Here is a 20,905-nt window from a genome sequence, read left to right as displayed (position 1 = left end):
GACAACAAAGATCTCTGCCTCTTACTTTATTTTACTTATAAAGTGGTTTTAGAAAATCAATGCTTTCACTTTTAAATATGTGTAGTACATATTTCTCTTACAATATTAGGAAGGGTTGGAGTGGGGTTGTCAAAGAAGTATCCCTAGATAGATATTGACAGGAGATAAGATAAGCAAAAAGAGCTAAAGACCAGTTGTATTACTGTATACTAAGACTTTAAATGTTGAGTTTCTGGAAATAGAAAAGTATGTTTGTTCCTAGGTTAGTATGGTAAGTCAAGATAGTTCTTGCAAACCATAATCTTACGTGCTTTGGGGAGTACACTGACAACATATAGAACTGTGCTGTCTAATATGGTATCACTAGTTTTGTGTAGTTACTAAAATTTAAATTAGTTGGAATTAATTTCTGGAAGATGGCTTTCTTCATGTTCTTTTTAAAGGCATGGTGGCTCATGCCTGTAATCCCAGTACTTTGGGAGGCGAAGGGAGGCGGATCACTTGAAGTCAGGAGTTTGAGACCAGCCTGTCCAACATGGTGAAACCCCATCTCTACTAAAAATACAAAAAAAATTAGCTGGGGGTGGTGGTGCGCACCTGTAACCCCAGCTACTCAGGAGGCTGAGGCGGGAGAATCTCTTGAACCCCGAGGGGGTGGGGGGTGGAGGTTTTAGTGACCCAGGATCACGCCACTGCACTCCAGCCTGGGTGACAGTGCGAGACTCCAGCTCAAAAACATAATAATAATAAAAGATAACATTAAATTTAAATTAGTAAAAATTCAATAAAATTAAAAATGCAGTTCCTCAGTTACACTAGCCACACATTTCAAGGGCACAATAACCCAGTGTGTCAGTAGCCACCATATTGGAACGTTTCCCTCATCACATAAATTTTCATTGAGCAGCACTGGTATAAAAGGTAAGGGCGGCTGTTAGCAAGCACATTCGCAGACTTGGTGGTAATGTTGCTGTCCTTTTTGTCATTGTAATATACTTTAGCTCTGATTTTTTTTAATAGGACAAGCATGCTAAAGGCACACCAAGTGACTACAAGAAATTTAAGCCTTGCAGTATCAGACTGCTTTTGGAAAATGGTACGAGAGTCCGTTGAACAACAGGCAGATAGTTTCAAAGGTAAGTTGGATTTTTTAAAGAAGCAAACAGCTTAAAACATTTTATTAGCTGGCAATCTTTGGCATCCATACCATTCTGTACTTCTTTCCTTTAACAGCTGCTTGGTAGTTCATTTACAATTAGACAATATCTGGAAAATAGAAGAATACAAACCTTCACTTGTTATACAAGAACAAAATTTTTCCTTTCAGAGGAAACATCTCTAGGAACACATCTGCAGAGTTCAAACAGATGAGAACATTTGCTAGTGCTTGGAAGTACACAATAAATTAGAGAGAATTCGGATTCACCCTGTTGAGGGCAAAGAGAGCAGATGTGTTGGGAAGCAGAGCGCTCTGGACTTCATTTACATGGTACCGTTTCCTGAATCAGTGTCATGGTACCATTTCCTGAATCACTTTCCTGCTCAATGTCTTTTATCTGAAGGGAATATATTTGCTTTCCCTTTTCCCATATGTAAATCCTACTTGATCCTACCTATTTATCCCAGTTGTCCCTCTGCAACCTTGTATTACTTTTATTTCCATTTTACAGAAGAGAAAACAGAAGACAGAGTAACTTACCCAAATAACTTACCCAGTGTCACACAGCATAGGTAGAAGACCCGGGATTTGCCTGTTGGTGGAACAACTACTGCAAAGTCCATTCTCTCAGCAGCTCTATGGTACTAAGCTACTTCAGCTGTGTGCTAACGGATTTAACATGGAGAAACTAGAATCAGGGAGAACAGCTTTGAAAGCTGTTGCAAAAATGAAATTCTGAGACGTTGAGATCCCAGAGTACTAAGGGGTGATAGGCGCACTCTCAGAAATTCACTTAATACAGAGGACATGTATTTTAACCGCTTTAACAACTGCATCTGGAAAGAAGGCGAATCATCAAACTTGAACTTTTCCTTCTTCCTCAGCAACACGTTTTAACCTTGAAACTGAGTGGAAGAATAACTATCCTCGCCTGCGGGAACTTGACCGGGTAATGTTTGGATACTCATGTATTTTGTATATATCTTAATTTAATGTTGTGTGCTGACTAAATTTATGTTGAGAGAAAAATCTGATAAGCTAAATTACTTTGGTTTTGACTATAACTACTAATTTGTAAGAATAATCTCTAGGAGCAGTTCTCTCTTACAATAATTTATTTATTATGTAATATTAAAAACAGGGATTATAAGATGTCAAAACAAGTGTTGAAAATGTTTTCTGAGAAGGTAATGAATATGCTTTAAAGGTTTTGTAGAATTCGTGTATTCATGTAATTTAGTGGGAATTAAACATTGTTTTTCCTTGATTTTAAAATGCCCATTAGTTAATAAAACACAGCATTAATGTATAGTTACTGATGTACTAAATTAATATGTATTGATGCTTTCATATAACGTGAACAAAGTTATGTGAGAAACTGCATTCAACATTGAAAAGGTAGATATTTATGTCAGTTTCTTTGTCCTTATCTGGATAATGGCATTCCTAAAAAAAAGACACTAGAAATGCATTTTTGCTAGTCATGTGTATTTAAACCCAAATTCAGCCTTGTAGCCTGTCAAAAACCTCCTTTTGGTTATCTCTGAAAATCATGACAGGGTAAATTTACTGTCTTATGGAAATCTTACTTACTTGTATTTATATTGCCTAGAATGAACTATTTGAAAAAGCTAAAAATGAAATCCTTGATGAAGTTATCAGTCTGAGCCAGGTTACACCAAAACATTGGTAAGTATTTGATATTAATCTCTTTTCTGAAAAACTTTGCTATATGGGTTATAATGAAATACTAAAACTTAGATTGATAAAGCAGTGATTTATTGTTGCCTTGGCTCATAGGCAAAAACATAATAGTATTTTTTTTGGCAATATCTAACTACTATTGTAGTCTAACCAGTTGAATTTCTGAAAGATGGTTTTCTTCATGTTCTTTTTAAATCTTGATTCTCTTTGCCTTTTCTTTATCTTATACTTAATAAATACATAATCGTAATTTCTGTAAAATCATTTAGGCAAAAGTTTCGTCAAATTGTACTTCAGGTAAATATCAACCTGTCAAAATTGGTTTATAAAGGGAGATCAGTATATATTTTCAGCTTCTCCATTCTGAATAAGAACAGTTAGTGCTTTCTGTACCATGTGGTTAATATGTTATATACAAATCACATTTTGAACTTAATGCTATTAATACTTGAAATTTTTAAAAATAGCAAGTAAATGCACCCTTTCGAAAAATTTTTTATGTTAATCTTTTCTAAGACAAACTGTTACCTTCAGTTTATGTTTTATGTAAGTTTGGCTATTCCTAAATTCAGTGGAATGAGACATAGTAAAACAAGGTATGTATAAATAGCCTTGACATTTTTGTAGTCACATGTTAATTAACAAATTCCTCAGGCAGAAATTATCATTCTGATGAAGACTGGTATTTTAAAGAATTTACTCTTGAAGCACAACTATCCTCACTGCCATTCATTATAAATACTTTCTGTACCTAGTCTATTCACTCAGTTAAAGGTTATCAAAAGTGAACCTTGATAGTGGTATCTAGTCTGTACATTTGAATTCAGCATCACTAGTTTCCTCATCTCAGTGCCCTTTCTTCCTCAGTGGTGAAACCTCTTCTGTCTTCAAGTAGTCCACATTTGCTGGTTTTTAATCTCCATTCCTTATCCAAAAAAAGAGATCTGATTTTATATGTTCTTGTTGATTAATCAAATATTATGACACAACTTACGTTTATTTGTATCTTAGCCCAGTTCCATGGCTTTGTGTCAGTCAGCTTTGAAGTTACAAAGAGATACATAGGTTTACAGATTGAATATAATACTAGTTGCCTTGCTAGATTGTATGAGGGTGTTTAATGTATATAAAAGTGATAGGTAAACTGTAACAACTAATAATGCTGTTTATGGGGAGAAAATGTGGTCCTTCTATAAATTAATTTTTGGTATCATCAAATGGAAAGGTAGTTTTGTTTGGACAGAGCAACCCTGAACTCAAAGTATTTCTTCACTAAAATGAGCCTTGAAAATAAAGGTAATTTATTTAATACAAAGATAACTGAAGAGAATTGCCAAGGGACAATGAACGCATACCACCAGATTGCCCATTGAAAAGGCAAGGGTCAGAACTAGGACATCTGGCTGCTAGAGATTTATTTTCGTAAGCTGATGAATCATATATGATTCTCTGTTTTTTCAGCCTGTAGAGGCTGAAAAAATGTTATGCTAACACAAATATAAATCAGAATAGCAGGTCCGAGCCTTAGCTGTTCATACCACATTGAATTCAAGTGCATTACACCCCAAATATTTTCCAAATATTTTATTACTGTGACATAGTTGATGTTGTCTTGAAGTTTCTGTTGGTATGTTTTTGCTGAATAATGCGTATGTGATATTTTAGGACAATGCCTAAAATGCCTACAATTATTTAAGTCATAAGACTGATCTATATTTGGTTATCTGGAAACAGTGTTAAAAGCATCTTATGTCCTACATGACAGTTTGTTATTTATTTGTAGACATTCCACTGTCCTTTGGTTAAGTTTTAGGAAGGTTATTAGGGGTATAGATTTGACATATAATACGTTGTAGTTGGAAATAGGCCTCTCAGCATTTTTACGCTGTGCCTGGTTTTCAAGAATGAATCACTGACATTCAGCAGGAGATACTGATACAGTCATTAACATCATGTGACCATCAATGTAGCTATATCTTTTCTAGAAGGATAGCTGGCTAGCTTCACAGAAATACATTTTTTCAAAAAATGCTAGTATGGTACCTTTTTAGAAATTCTCGGACTTCAGAAATCAAAGATTTGCAATAACATCATAATTTGAGATTTAAAACATGAATAAGTGTTAAGGCACAGGCAGGAATATGGTAAGGGCCAGGAGATGAGAACAAGAAAGGTGACACAAGTAGCTGTGTACTGTGGCTTTAACATAAATGGGGGTAAGAGGCAGGAGATAAAACAGTTGATGTAAGCAAAATATTAAGTTTATTAGCCATATTCAGAAGCTTAGTATGTATTCCGTAAGCAGTTGGGGAAGGGTGGTCACTGAAGAGGATTAGGTCAGGTTTGCATTTTAGAAAGGTCTTTGTAGTAGGCAAAATGGAATACGGGTGGAGAAGACTACAAGCAAGGAGGCAGTTGGCTGTTGCAATAATTTAGCAAGAGGTGATCGTGGCTTAAACTTGGATAGTGAGTGGTAATACAGGTAGAGAAGAGACACTGTGAGATACTTGAGAGGTTACGTAAAAGACAGAATTTACAGAATTTAGTGATTGTGTAGATAATGAAGAGTCTATTAAATAAAGAGCATGTTTATGTTCAGTAATTACATTGCTGGAAATATATGCAAATAATGATATATTTGACAAAGATGAACACATAAAACCTTTCACCTTGGTTTCTTTAATAAATGTGAAGAAATGGAAAACAATTTATGTTTCCCATTTGGAATTATATAGTATTTGGTTTATATAGAGCAGATTGCTGCTCTATGGATAGAAGTGGCCTTTGAAAAGTATAGGATGTTGACATGGAAAACTAAATACAATATACTTTTATATTTAAAAAAAGGATTTATAGAACACTGTGTATAATTACGAACCATTTGTGTGAATACACCCACACAAACAGTTACATAGACATAATTTTTTAAATAATAAAGCCATAAATAGTGGTGATCTTCTAAAGAGGAACTATGGGATGCTTCTTACATTTTCTGTTTTGGTTGAAGTTATTATATGGAATATAATAGTCCTCTACTTTAAAATAAAAAAAAATCCATTTAATAAAGTATTTCTTTAATTAAAGTGGAATGTAGGTAAAGTTTCTGTAGATAAAGAAGGCAATAAAACTCTTACCTTTTTTGTTAAATATGTTATTATATTATATTATTATAATATTATGTATCATATTTTGTTAATTATATTTTGTATATTAGTAGAAGTTATCCCTGGTTGATGGCAAAACCTGGAATACAGAAGTCACCTATAATAACACATAATATAGTCCAGGCATGGTGGCTCATGCCTGTAGTCCCAGCACTTTGGGAGGCCCCCACGGGCAGATCACTTGAGCTCAGGAGTTCAAGACCAACCTGCACAACATGGTGAAAACCCTGTCTCTAATAAAAATACAAAAATTAGATGGGTGGTGCACGCTTGTAATCCCATCTACTTGGGTGGCTGAAACAGGAGAATCGCTTGAACCCAGGAAGTGGAAGTTGCAGTGAGCCGAGATTCGCCACTGCACTGCAGCCTGGATGACAGAGTGAGACCCTGTCTGAAAACAAAACAAAACAAAAAACATAGAATATAGGCTGGGAAAATTGTTAGATGATAGCAGCAAGCAATAAGGTAGCAGATGACATAACTAGTTGGAGTAGCTTCACAGTATAAGGGTTTTTATATGAACATTGAGAACTGATGGTTCAGAAGAGAAACTGGGGTGAGAGGACTTAGCTTCTACTTTCTAACTCTGAAAGCCATTCAACTACTGAATAGCTTCCTCTCAGCAGAATTTGAGGACAGAGGACAGTCACTTTCCTTAAGGAAAAGTTTGGAGGTAAAAAGAATAGGAAAAGAGAATGAGAGTGTAAAATGGTTTGTCATGGAACCGGGTATTGGGAGCACAACAGAAATTGTTGTGATGGAGGGGAGCAGTGGGAGTCTGGGACAGAGGAAAGCCGCTTGGCGATGAAAGGCAGGAGAGGCTGGGCAAGGAGAATTGATAACAGCTGCCTCTGTGGATGTCAAAGCAGCGACCTCCCTTGAGAAAGTTGCCTTTAGCTTCTTGGGATTTGGTAGTCAGGATTTTAAAAAGGGTGTCAGGGATATGGATTCCTGGCCCAGAGACTCCAGGGAAAAATAACAGACTGTGTCTCTTCTGAAGCAGGATGAGACAAAAGCCCTGGAGGTCAGAGGCTAGATCCTGGTCTTCAGTTCAACTTTCAGTTATCTTCTTGAGATTGTGTTTAAAGTGGTATCTGAAGGGGAGGCCCTGAGAGGCTGCTTTTCTTCGTCTTGCTCCTTACACTCTCCCACTCTCTGTCATTCATTCAGTGACTAAATTGTCTTTGTTCTTTTGGGCCCCAGTTGTATATCCTCCTCAGACTCTGTTTTCTTTACTGGTTGTAACTGAAAAGTGACCTGAAAGTTAGCAATAGGAAACCAGGATCTGCATTCATTGATTCAGTAGACTTAATTTTACACAAAATGTTTAGTAAATAGTCTTGGAGGGTAGAAGATGTTGACTCGCCTCTCAGCTGGGCTTTTGGACAGCAGGATATTTCTGCTACCCTGAGATTTGTGTCTATATCCTAAAGGGTTGAGGTTACTCTTAAGAAGGATCCTCTGATAAGTAGAGTTTTGTTGGTTTTTTTTGTATATATTGTAGTATTCTATTATGGTATAAGTTTATTACCCAAATAAATATTTTCTTGAGAGTTCAAATTAAAATAGTTGTCTTTTTTTATTAGTCACCCGTGTTCTTTTAAGATGTCTTTCATGGCAGCATTTTCAACATGATTATGCATCTTTTACATTGTTACCTTAATCATGAATTACTGAAAGATTTTGTCTAACAGCATTCTATAACATCTCTCTGCTGTGATCTGATAAGTTGTCATATTTATACCAAGAAGTTTTCAGTCTCGGACTCTCCCATAAACACATGAAGTATGTGTTAATACTAGGCAGGTAAGTGTGCATGAAAAGATGCTCAAAATTATTAGTCATTAGAGAAATACAACGTAAAACCACAAGGACCACTATAAACTTACGAAAATAGCTAAAATTGTAAATGACAGACTATACCAAGTGATGGCAAGGGTGGAGAGGACCTAGAACTCTCATTCTCTGCTAATGGAAATGTAAAATGTGGCAAACATTTTGGAAAAAAACATTAAACATGTAATTACCATATGATCCAAACATTCCACTCTTAGGTATTGACCTAAGAGGAATGAAAGCATGTGTGCGTAAGAAGGACTTGTACTAGAATTCTCCTAGCAGCTTTGTTTGTAGTAGCCAAAAGCTGGAAACAGCCTAAGTGTCTATCTGCACAAGAATGGATAAACACATTCATGCAACATAATACTACCCAGAAATAAAAAGAAGTGAAATTTGCTAGATGCAGTGACTCATACTTATAATCTCAACACTTTGGGAGGCCAAGGCAAGAGGATTGCTTGAGCCCAGGAGTTCAAGACCAGCATCAGCAACATAGTGAGACCCCCATCTCTACAAAATTTTTAAAAATTAGCCTGGCATAATGGCGTCCTCCTGTAGTACCAGCTACTTGGGAGGATAAGGTGGGAGGATGGCTTGAGCCCAGAAGGTTGAGGCTGCAGTGAGCCCTGATTGTGCCACTGCACTCTAGCCTGGGCAACTAAGCAAGACCCTGTCTCAAAAAAAAAATGTGAAATATTAATACATACAACAGCATGATGAACCTCAAAATAATTATGCTGAGTGGAAGAAGAAAGGCAAAAAAAGAGTATATGCCACATGATTGCATTTATATAAATTTCTGGAAAATACAAACTAATCACAGTGACAGAAAGCAGTTACAGTGGTTACAGCTTTTGAGGATGGTGGATGCATTCATTATCTTGACTGCTGCGATTTACACATGTGAAAACTTCTCAAAACTTTAAATATGTACAGTTTATTGTAAGTTAATGGTACTTCAGTCAAGCTGTTTTTAAAAACAATATTATGTTTAGATTTGGTGTTTTTGATACTTTTTTATTTCAGGGAGGAAATCCTTCAGCAGTCTTTGTGGGAAAGAGTATCAACTCATGTGATTGAAAACATCTACCTTCCAGCTGCACAGACCATGAATTCAGGAACTTTTAATACCACAGTGGATATCAAGCTTAAACAGTGGACTGATAAGCAACTTCCTAATAAAGCAGTAGAGGTTAGGATATAATTTAATTAAATGGGTAAGAAGCATTATCTGAAGGGAGTAGGAGCTGTGAATTTTAGACTTTATTCCCATCACAGCCTCTTTCTTTCGTTTGGGTCCTTATATCTCATTTATTCTTTACTCCTCATCTCTGTGTTGGGACTAACCTTGATGTTGCTACCAGTTACTACAGTTATAAAAATTTACTTATTGTTATGGTGTTGGCCTGAGGGTATTGGTACTTCTTCCAAAGACTGTATTTAACAAGCAAATTTTGCTTGAGTGTGAAATATTTGCTTGAATATTTGCTTGAATGTGAAATATTTTGAACATTTCATCTGAGCTCAGTTCTACTTAAATTATCATTTTCTTAGTTAGGATCCTGACGGAAGATTAAACTAGGAATTATTTAAAAAAAAAAAAAAAAGAAAAACCTACCTTAAAGAATCTGTTTCTGCTACCATGTCTCTTGGCTTTGTCACTTAATAGCTGTATGGTCCTTTGCCTAGTTGCTTAACTTTCCTATGTGTTTTTTCATCAATAAAATGGTGACAGTAATATTGCCTACCTCACAGGGTTGTTATAAGGATTAAATAAGTAATTGTATGTAAAATACTTAGACAATGCCCAACCCATGATAACTGCTCAGGAAATGGACCTGCTGTTGTTATGATCATCATCATCTGAATTGATCCGTCATGTACATCACCGCGTACACAGTGATTGTTGAAGCTAAGAGTCTGTGTCCTGTGCTTCTGTGTGAGGTTGCTCACAAAATTGAAGTCAATGTTAAAAGTAATTTTGTTTTTCATACCTGTCTTAAAGGCAGTGTCAGTTTCTCATTATTCAGATGTGATTTCACCCCTTTCCTATCTTGCTCCAGTCTTGACTCCCTTACCTCTGTTCTCAATTTCTTCAAGCCCGTTTCTAAGAACTCTAGCAGCCTCCCTGCCTAAGTTGCACATTGCTGAGCCCTGGCAGTTCTTGACACATTTACCCCTGAAGAAATTAGAGAGTGGCTGCTCCCCCTTCACTAGTTCTCATTACTGGCACTAACATTTTTTCTGGGCCATGTCCTGTGATAGGATATTTTCCCATCCTAAGGTTCAAGCAGTGGAAGTGGTTATAAAAGCATCAATTTTTCTTTCCACTGCTGCTTTCTGTCCCTCAGCATTAGGTGTCATGGAAAGAATGTAGATCTGGTGAGAAGGTCAGGAAACATGGATCTTAATACTCGCCCCACCACTCACTCCGTATTTTGGACTTTTCTTTATGTTTAAAATGAGAGAGGGCTAAAAGTCAGCATTAAAAAGCCCACTTAGTTGTAAGTAGATTTTGTTCTTCATTGATTTTGTTCTTCATTATTTTTGACACTGTGCTCTTCCTTCACTTTTCAGATCATTAGGAGTTAGCTATAATACAAAGCTGAATACTCTTCAGCTGTGTTTGAAAGTGTTGGCGCATTGCTTCATATCTTTGCTTAAAGACAAAGATATGAAGATGACTGAATCATTAAGACATTTTAAACTTTTTGCAATGTGAAAGAAGCAGGCAAACTCATGTCTTAGAGGTTGAAATAAATAAGTGAACTAACTTAGGTGGCAGGCTTAGAATACATACCTTATCTTGAAGAGACAGCCCTGTTCAGCTACAGCAGGTGGTGTCATGTAGGAATATGGGTATACCCTTCTCAGTCAGTTCAAGAGAAGCTGTCAGCGCAGACTTTTAAATGAAATCTCTCAATTTTTAAATATTGGCAAGCAATTTTAAAAATGTGAACCACTGTGCATGTCTAGCAAAGCATATCAGGAAGCCGTATCTGTCGCCAGCAACCCGTGTGAGACCCTCTACATCACTGGCCTTTTAATGTAGTTTCACATATATTTTCTGAGAAGCTGATTTATTTATCACATCTGGCTTGAGCTCATGTGTAATTTTTCATGTTAAACATTAAAGTATGTAGTAATAATACACCTTTTTTCTTTCAAATAATTCTAGGTTGCTTGGGAGACCCTACAAGAAGAATTTTCCCGCTTCATGACAGAACCCAAAGGGAAAGAGCATGATGACATATTTGATAAACTTAAAGAGGCCGTTAAGGAAGAAAGTATTAAACGACACAAGTGGAATGACTTTGCGGAGGACAGCTTGGTATGTTGTTTGTTTACTGGGGTATCAGCCTCATACTTTTATATAACTTCTCAAATTGGTTCTTTTTCATAGGAGACTTTTTATATGACTAAATTACATTCTGAATGAAAAATAATGAAGTAAAGAAACAGATTTATGATCTGTAGTCTGCCCTTTAATATTTCCCTGCCCTTCTAAAATCACCTGTTGCTATTTCTTTCTTGGCTATCATTTCAGAAAAAAGTAAAACTTTGCAGTAAACGACTCTGATAAACTTCTACAAATGTCATCTATTCGCCATTTTATGGGCCTGTCTGTAGATAACTGATTCTAATTTTACCCTCTGTGGTAATGAAAGGAACTAAATGCATTGGTTTTCAGTGAACTTATAAAATGTTAGACTTATAAAATGTTAGACGCCTAAAATCATACCACCAGCTACCATGTATTAAAGCTCATTATGTGCCAGGAGCTCTGTAAGCATTATTTGATTTAATTCTTAACTAGTCCTATTATTGTCATTGACAGAGCTGGGATTCAAGCCCCTCTCTAATGGCAAAGCCTGGTTCCTGACACCACATGATAAATCTTTTGTTATGTGGAATGCTCTCACTACCAAAATCAAATCTGTTAAGTGCCTGCACTGCTCAGAGAGTTACTAGAGGTGTTGTTGAATTACAGGATTGAGCGATTTTCTGGGAAAATGCAGAGCTGGTTGTGATTAGCTGGTTGTAATTATAATTTTGTTTTAAAGAAATGTTTGTCTTTATGGCTGGGCGTGGTGGGTCACGCCTGTAATCCCAGCACTTTGGGAGGCCGAGGCGGGTGGATCACCTGAGGTGGGGAGTTCAAGACCAGCCTGACCGACATGGTGAAACCCTGTCTCTACTAAAAATATAAAATTAGCCGGGCATAGTGGTACATGCCTGTAGTCCCAGCTACTTGGGAGGCTGAGGTAGGAGAATTGCTTGAACCCTGGAAGGGGAGGTTGCAGTGAGCCAAGATCATGCCATTGCACTCCAACCTGGGCAACAAGAGTGAAACTCGCATCTCAAAAAAACAAAGAAAACCATATTTATTCTTGTTAAATGCCTTATTAAGACTGGCTTACTGAGAAAACAGTTTCATTTTTATTCATCCAAAAGTTATAAAATTTGGAAGCCAATTTTCAACTGTAATAAATAACTTTTATGGTTTTATAGACCTTTTAAGTATCTACCTTATTACTTTTTTCATTGCTGTTAACACTGGGAATAATGGTTATTAATTTTTTTCTCCTCATTTTTGAAAAGGCTAACATATAGGTCATATGGCAAAAAGGAGAGTTGAACATGATCTGAATTATTAAGCCCTGAATTTTAGGTTTCTAGATGTTGCATTTCATGTAGTTACATTTGTAATATTTTGTACAATGTAAATGTGTAATATTACCCGTGCACCTCATATGGTTAGCTTATTTAATTTGGGCCAGGAGAGAATCTCCAGTCTATATTTTTTAGGTAGCAAGCTAACAAATAAGCAGGCAAGTAAAAGGAGTTTATGCATTTTTGTGGGAAGGATATATTCTTATGCTGGTTTAATATACATGGTTATTTTTCCATATTTACTAAGCTGTCAATTTGAATAAAACTACTAAAGTGATGAGATGTAAAAGAAGTTAGCATTTTCTTTTCTTGTTATTTTCAGAGGGTTATTCAACACAATGCTTTGGAAGACCGATCCATATCTGATAAACAGCAGTGGGATGCAGCTATTTATTTTATGGAAGAGGCTCTGCAGGCTCGTCTCAAGGATAGTAAGTAGAGGCGCAGCTTATTGAGTTCTGAGTTCACAGTGGTGAAGGAGTTATCCAACTTTAGTGAACATTTGTAAAAATATATTTAACATTTAAAAGTCTTTGTCGTTAGTACTATAGTTGAATATTATTTGTGGAAATTTTTTTAGTCAAGTGCTTTGTAGCTACTAAAACAAATGGACACATGATGCTTAGATGTACTTATATTCTATAAAGCTATAATGCAGAATATTTTAGTGTGTTTGCTATTGTACTTATAGGAATTTTATAAGCAATTATACTTTTATGTATCATAAACTCATGTATAATTAAACTCTTACACATGTGCCATATCAGTCATGTGGGCTTTTTCCTTTATTTCAACTGCCTTCATATTGATATAGCACTTTGAAATAGTTAAGAAAGCAAGACTATTATTAGTTATAATTTGTGTACAGGTAAGTGATAAAATTGTTGATAAGTTAATTTTTTTTTTTTTCTAGCTGAAAATGCAATTGAAAACATGGTGGGTCCAGACTGGAAAAAGAGGTGGTTATACTGGAAAAATCGGACCCAAGAACAGGTGAAATAAGCGCATCTCTAGTCTTATGATGATATAATTGTGTTCATTTTCATTCAGGCATTAAAATATAACCTTTGTGTGGCTCTAGACCAGTCTCAGGAATTTTAAATGTTTTATATCATCCTTTCTAAAATATAATGAATCTTTAGAATAAAGAATAAACTACATAAGAAAGTTTTTTTTAAGTGAAGTAGCCGTGTTGTTAAAAGACAAGAGATGAAACATGCCCCTTTTGTGGTTGATTACTTTGTTCATTTCAATTCCCTGTTTGAGGTAAAAAGGAAGATCAAAGTTATGAACAGGCCAGGCACAGTGGCTCATTCCTGTAATCACAACCCTTTGGGAGGCCAAGTTAGAGGAATCGCTTGAGTTCAGGAGTTCGAGACCAGCCTGGGCAACATAGCAAGACCTCTTCTTTATTAAAAGTCAAAAAAAATTAGCCAGATGTGATGACACATAACTGTTATCCCAGCTACTAGTGAGGCTGAGGTGGGAAGGATTGCTTAAGCCTGGGAGGTCGAAGCTGCAGGGAAAAAAACTTGTGAATAGAAAAAAATGATAAGGTTTTCAGAGGACGTACAGTGAATATGCTTGGGGGGGGGAAGATACAATTTTTCTTGCCTTATTTTATTATCTTATCTATATCTATCATTAAAGTCCCTACCTCTCACCTCCACCCCTTTTCATTCCTTTCTGATTCTTATAGCTTCCTTTCCTATCTGGTATTCAGTCTTATATCACTGTCTCATTCCTTGTTCATTCCTTAAATGAAAGAATCTAAATAGAACATAGAATCTAACTACATAAATTAATGAAATAATGAAGATGAAAAAGATTTAGCATCCAATCCATTTTCTTTTCTTGTTTACTTTGTTCCTTGAATTCATTTAGAGAAAGGAGATCAAGGAATGGAAAAATAGAGGAGAAAGAGAGAATAAAAATTGACCAAATGAGGTGTCCCTATTTCTTTATTTTATATTTTCATTTTCATTTTAAACACAGTTAATTGTATAATCTATATCCTATTTTTTCCTAGTTTCCCACATTTCTTGTTTCATAAGTTCTGTATCAGACGTGAGTCTCAACTTCCTCAAAATAATGAAGAGACAGTCTTCTTTTTCTTTGTGTTTTATTATTATTATTTTGGTAATGACTTTTGTGAAAAATGAGCCATTAAGAAACTGAAGTGAAGCTGAAGAAGTGGACAGTTAGTGATTGGGTCATGCATGTGTTCAGGGTGCATTGGTTATCTCTGCTCTACAGATGGGCTGAGAGAAGGAGATCTGTCAGAAAAGAATTTCTAGGGATCCATCCAAGGTTTCTGACTTTGATAGAGGAAGATGCATTGATTAGAAAGAGCTGCTGTAAGGGAGATAAACTGCAAAAGAAAAATGGTGTCTGGCCTTCAAGACTTAGTGATATTAGGCCTAAAGTCTCTAGAATAATTGATGGCACTCCTCAGCAACTGACTGGTGGTTAATGTGCTTTGGCCAGACACTCTCTGAAAGAAATGATTCCTGCTAGTAAGTTATTTTTTGTCAGGAACTTAAACCCACAGGGGAATCCCTTCAAGAGAAACAAAGGAATTCACTTTAAAGTCAGTGCAAAGGGACTGTAAACCTAGAAGAGGAATCTGGAAAGAAACCCTTTAGAGAAGAGCCTTCTCCCCCACAGGATTTCAGGGCAGCATGTGTGAGACCCAGGCTGACTGTAGAACAGAGGCCATAATTTGGAATATAGAAGGGAGGGGCATCTCAATCACCTAGGGAGGTTGTTTATATATATTATTTTGTTTTCTCCTTCAAAAGCTAGCCTCATGTCAGACTCACTGAGTCCAGCTCTCCTTCTCTGTCCTTTCTCCCTCCCACTCCCAGTTGAAAACAAGTGTTTTCAGCCTCACACCTGGAGGTCACAGGGAGAGACAGAGATTCTAGAAGAGGTTGAGAATATCCCTAGGTCTCACACTGTGAGTTTACGTAGCTGAATGACAGGATTTGGCAGGAAAAGAAACTTAAAGATGAGAAATCCATTCTCTGAAAAGTGTTTTGTGTTTTTGTGTTTCTTTTTTGTTCGTTTTCTAGGAAAATTCATCCCTTTGAAACATTCTCACCTTGTTTGAGCCAAACTAATGGACATTTTGGTCAGGATAGATCCAAGAGTAGTTCTCTCTTCTGAGGGCCAAGTGTAGTGACAGTCAAGTGGTGATGGATGGAAAGGAGGAAGTAAAACACGAGGCAGGATGAGCTTGAGAACACCATTACCAGCGATTTCCTTTCCATCTCAGACTGAATAGTACATGTTTAAGCAAACAGTGAACTTTCTCTTTATCAAATGCTCTTTTTTCTAACGTGTTAGTTTTCAGAGCGTATTAGTAGTTCCGTTTACAAGCTAATTGTTTGCATGTATATGTTAATCTTGTCTAACTACTCAGATTTCATAGCTGTGATAGAGTTTGGGGCAAAAATAAAACCACTCGGTTTCATAGCTGTGGTAGATTTTCTATTCTAGTAATTTATTTAGGGTAATGATTGAATTTAAAGCTAGTTTCTTCTATCATACAATTTTGAGTGGAGGTTTGAAAAATGACAAGATTAATTTAACACAGCATAAGAATCTTGTTATCAAACATAACTAGTGTATGTACGTTTTCCTCCTTTGGTAAAGAGATTATGAAATTAACAGAAAAGAGACTGGAAGTGAATTTAAGAAGGATAGATACCTCACAGAAGCAGTCTGAAGTACCATTTTTTATGAAAAGGCTTTTTAAAAATCAAACTATGCATTTTATATTTATTGGAAAAGAGACATGTCAACAGGTTAAATCCTTACAGTGATCTCGTTCTTAAGTGTAGTTCTTAGATATGAGGCATTTTAGAACATCAACTCTTCCCATGCATTCAGGGTGCTTTTTCCTAGATTCAAATTATACCCTACGGTCAAGAAAGAAAGAAAATACATAGTAAGATTCCTGGTGCTATAACTTCCACAGCAAAAACATTTCAGCAAAAGTAAACACATAACAAGTATGGCTAATCCCTGGGTTTTTTCGCCCGCTCATAAGGCAAATTGTTCTGCATTCATAGGCCATTTACCATATTCATAAGCCAGGGTGCTGTGTTCTTTCTTGTGTTTCTTTCTTGTTTGTTGTGATTAAGCTTGTGATATCTTTTATGCAATAGTAATACATTTATTAAAATTGAGACTGTTTTTCAAGTGCCAAATTATGAACCATCTAAACACAGTCCTTTTTTAAACATTTTAAAGTGTGTTCACAATGAAACCAAGAATGAATTGGAGAAGATGTTGAAATGTAATGAGGAGCACCCAGCTTATCTTGCAAGTGATGAAATAACCACAGTCCGGAAGAACCTTGAATCCCGAGGAGTAGAAGTAGATCCAAGCTTGGTAATAAATACTGCTGAAAAGCAGGAATCTGCTTCCTTAATATTTGTTTCTTGCAGTAAATGTTACTATAAGTGTTAGATATTTAAGTGCTTAATTTGACTTTTGTCATGTGTACATTCGCTGACAATAAAAGCTTAGTCATTTTGTTTGCGTGAAGAGAAGGAATTTTGTTCTCAGTATTGCTTTTTTAAGGGTAATGCTTTAATTTGTAAATGGGGAAATTTACTTTGGCAAGTTCAGTGGTCAACAGTCAGTTCTTGCAGAATGGGATGAAGCCGACCCAGACCTTTGCCCCACATCACATTGTTTCAGATTGCAAAATAGAATTTCTGTTTAAAAATGGCATATGTTTAAAAATATATATGTGTTTTTGTGTGTGGTTTACAGTCAAATGTAACTCAATTAGATGTGAGTGGATTCAGAAAAAATAAAAATGTTGTTTTTTTTAAAATTAGATATGACCATTGAGTTCTAGCTCCATTTTCCTCTTTTGTTAGTGTGAGAATAAAAATACACTTTAGGCTACTTTTTGCTTACCTTCATGATACTTTTTGAAGACGAATTTTAAAAAATACTTTTGGGCCTACATTTTTTAAAACTACATTCTGTACTGCTTAGAGAATTAAGCAGTCTACTGTTAATTACATCTACTGTAATGTATTAATGTAATTAATTACATCTACTGTTAAGATGTAAGGAATTCAAAAGCTCATTATTATATTAGCTTAAGTGAACACAATTAGAAAAATAAGTCTAGTAGGGAAATCAATCATTAACAAATTGCAAAGCCACACAAACTCTTTTAAAGATTATATGCTATTTGTGTTTCTGTACTTGAGGGATGAGTATACTTACTTTAAATTCCATTGGAGGTCAGAACAAGTAAAAAAACTAAAAATAAAATTGGTAAAACTCAAAGCAGTTATACATCTAGCATTATTTATAAATTGAAAATGAGATTGAAACTGATTATTACATGAGATATTTTTGTTGAATATAGATTTAATTTTTATTCTTGTTGGTCCCAGTTCTCGTTAACAATAAGTTTTATTCAGTTTGACACTTTTAAACGTTATGTGGCACGTTGGTGAATACAGTAAGAGGGATTTTCTCTTCAGAGTGATATAGAAGAGATGTTACGTGATTTTTTTTTTTTAAGTTTTTGCTCATGTCTTAGGCATGAATTGATTGTATGTCTTAATTAGTTTCTAAGACCAAGAAAACCTCAGGTTTTTTAAGTGACAGTTTGTTCAGTGCACTTTGCAAAGCTATAAAATAAGTAGCAAAGTACCACAAGAAGAATACTGCATGGACTAGATGTCAGGACATGTGAATGCTAGTGTATTTCCATTATATTAGCTAATAATATGTCCTTTAATAATTGATACCACTTTTCTGACCTCACTTTTCTTATCTGTCTAATGCAGTTGATGTTTGTTCTTGTTAACATTATTGCTGTTTTGCTCAAAGAAGAACAGAAGGTATTAAAGAATATTGAACACTCGGATTATCTAGCAGTAAAGTGGTAGGGATCATATTGGTATGGTAGCAGTGAAATTTGATAAACAGAAAGGAAATGTTGAGTTGATAGACATGATCTGAGACCGTGTTCTTAGTCCTAACTCTTCTTAGATAAGGCTTTCAACCTCTTTTTGCATTGGTTTCCTCACCTTTAACTAGGGGAAGATAATACCTACCCTATCTGCTCCACAAGATGATTATTTGATTATGATAATAGCATTTGTTTAAATCGTTGCTAATTTTTAAGTGCATAAACTGGTAATGGGTCAGAGTAGTGGTAGATCTAATCTTTGTCTTAAAAAAAGTAAGTGAATAAAAAAATTTGAATAACTATGTAAAGAATAACCTTGCTTTTACTTTTAATTAACTTTTTTGGTAAATAAATTTTTTGTACAGCTTCTCAGAGTGTGATTGATCAACATGAATAGTATACAGTAACTCTTCGTTTTCTTTTCTCGTTTTAGATTAAGGATACTTGGCATCAAGTTTATAGAAGACATTTTTTAAAAACAGCTCTAAACCATTGTAACCTTTGTCGAAGAGGTTTTTATTACTACCAGAGGCATTTTGTAGATTCTGAGGTAGGGTTTCCAAAAGCAAAGAGAAATATTTTTAAGCAATAGTTGTTAAAGTATGCTTAAAAGTAAACTTTAGCTTAAGCATTAATTTTATATCCTTTGATCATCTGGGGAAAAAAAGTATGTATAATTTATAAAGAATAATCTAACTCTTATCTTTTCAAAGATACTTGCCACTTCGTTAGTAACTACATCTTACGTGCGTATTATCCCCAATGCTTATAAGAATGTGTGAATGTAAATAGTAAAAAAAAGTGTGAATATAAATAGTAAAAAAATAAGAAATAGTCTCTTATAATTCCCTGACCTATAAGGATTTGAGTTAACATTTTTATGTATTTCTTTTCAACTTTTTCTGTACACAGGGAGAGAGAGAGAGAAAGAGAGGGAAAGAGAAAGTGTGTGTGTATCTGTGTGTGTGTAACATAACCACCCATTTGCATAATGGAAATCATACTGCAAAACAATTTTTATCATGCTTTTTTCAGGTGTCATAATTTTTTCTCCATATCACTAAATCTTGTTTAATCATGAAGTTCTTGTATTAGAATGATTCATAATATAAAGTAACCCCTAGGTGGCAGCAGGCTGATATATTTTGAGCATTTTCTTACAAGCAAAAATGCTTTCAAATATCCTTTTGAAAAAGCTCAGTTCATCAACAATCTTATTTAATTGAGACCTCTGAGATGCTGTTCTTTTCGTTTCCAGTAGATGAAAATAAATTCGTATTTAAATGCACCTAATTAAAAGTGGCAAGTTTTTTTGCATAATTTTAATTGTGGAGGAAACTGCTTTCTATAGAAACTTCTGTAGAAAGAAGAAACTTCTATAGAAACTGCCTTCTATAGAAAAAGCTTCTTTTTAAATACATCAGTCTATTTTCATACACAGCTGAATTTTAAAATGGCTTGAGTGCAGACTCAAAGAGGAGGGGTTAACCTAAGGACATATTTAAGATAAATATGGTTAACTGAAACGAAATATAAATGGAGGGTATATGCTATGAATTTCAACTTACATACAATGTAATGGAATTGTCTACTACTCAAGCTTATTTGCTTTGTCATTAGAATTAAAACAAAGCTATCTAGGTGTCAGACATATAGAAGCCAAATTATGTAAAATTTCATGGCTTTGTACAGAAAGGATTCTGTAGCTTAGATCTACAGTATATGCATTAGGTAAATCTGGGTACTTTTTAAGCTTAGGACATATGTACTGGTTCTAGTAGTTGTATGTGTTTGCGATTATAGTTTTCATTTTAACTTTGCATCTGGTAATCTTAGTTACTTAATATTTCAGTTGGAATGCAATGATGTGGTCTTGTTTTGGCGTATACAGCGCATGCTTGCTATCACCGCAAATACTTTAAGGCAACAACTTACAAACACTGAAGGTAAGCCACATAGGGTCTACAGTCTTATTTTGACATTAAAAAAATAATAGTGATGATAGCCATATATAATACAAGGATGCCAAAATACTTCCCTAAAATAGTTTTATTAGAAAAACTGGCCAGGTGTGGTAGCTCTACATTGAGAGGCCGAGGTAGGAGAACCGCTTGAGGCCTGGAGTTTAGGACCAGCCTGGGCAGCATTGCAAGACTCTGTTGCTACCAAACAATAAAATAAATTAGCCAGGCATGGTGGCACACATCTGTAGTCCTAGCTATTTGGGAGGATCACTTGAGCCCTAGGATTTTGAGGCTCCAGTGAGCTATGATCATGCCACTGCACTGTAGCCTAGGTGACAGAGTAAGACCTTGTCTCTTTAAAAAAAAAAAAAACAAAAAGAAATTATTATTTGCTTTTAAAATAAATCATAATTGGAAAAGATGAGCTATAAAACATACCAGGAGCTTATTT

The 20,905-nt window shown here is 35.3% G+C and overlaps 1 protein-coding gene across 4 annotated transcripts in view; it reads left to right on the top strand.

The window, feature by feature from the left end:
• The window catches only part of OPA1 (OPA1 mitochondrial dynamin like GTPase), a 101,838-nt gene that overhangs the window by 49,522 nt on the left and 31,411 nt on the right, over positions 1-20,905 (top strand). For all 4 annotated transcript variants that reach the window (XM_010373004.2, XM_010373001.2, XM_010373002.2 and 1 more), the window contains 10 exons: positions 1,021-1,136; positions 2,044-2,108; positions 2,772-2,848; positions 8,893-9,058; positions 11,045-11,197; positions 12,863-12,971; positions 13,454-13,533; positions 16,798-16,938; positions 18,924-19,040; positions 20,343-20,436. In XM_010373004.2, coding sequence (XP_010371306.2) covers positions 1,021-1,136; positions 2,044-2,108; positions 2,772-2,848; positions 8,893-9,058; positions 11,045-11,197; positions 12,863-12,971; positions 13,454-13,533; positions 16,798-16,938; positions 18,924-19,040; positions 20,343-20,436 — 1,118 coding nt within the window. The remainder of the gene's footprint in view (positions 1-1,020; positions 1,137-2,043; positions 2,109-2,771; positions 2,849-8,892; positions 9,059-11,044; positions 11,198-12,862; positions 12,972-13,453; positions 13,534-16,797; positions 16,939-18,923; positions 19,041-20,342; positions 20,437-20,905) is intronic.

The sequence above is a fragment of the Rhinopithecus roxellana genome, chromosome 1 (genome assembly GCF_007565055.1).
Source record: "Rhinopithecus roxellana isolate Shanxi Qingling chromosome 1, ASM756505v1, whole genome shotgun sequence".
Lineage (NCBI taxonomy): Eukaryota > Metazoa > Chordata > Mammalia > Primates > Cercopithecidae > Rhinopithecus > Rhinopithecus roxellana.
Note: the sequence above shows the minus strand (reverse complement) of the source record. Positions and strands in the feature narration are given on the sequence as shown.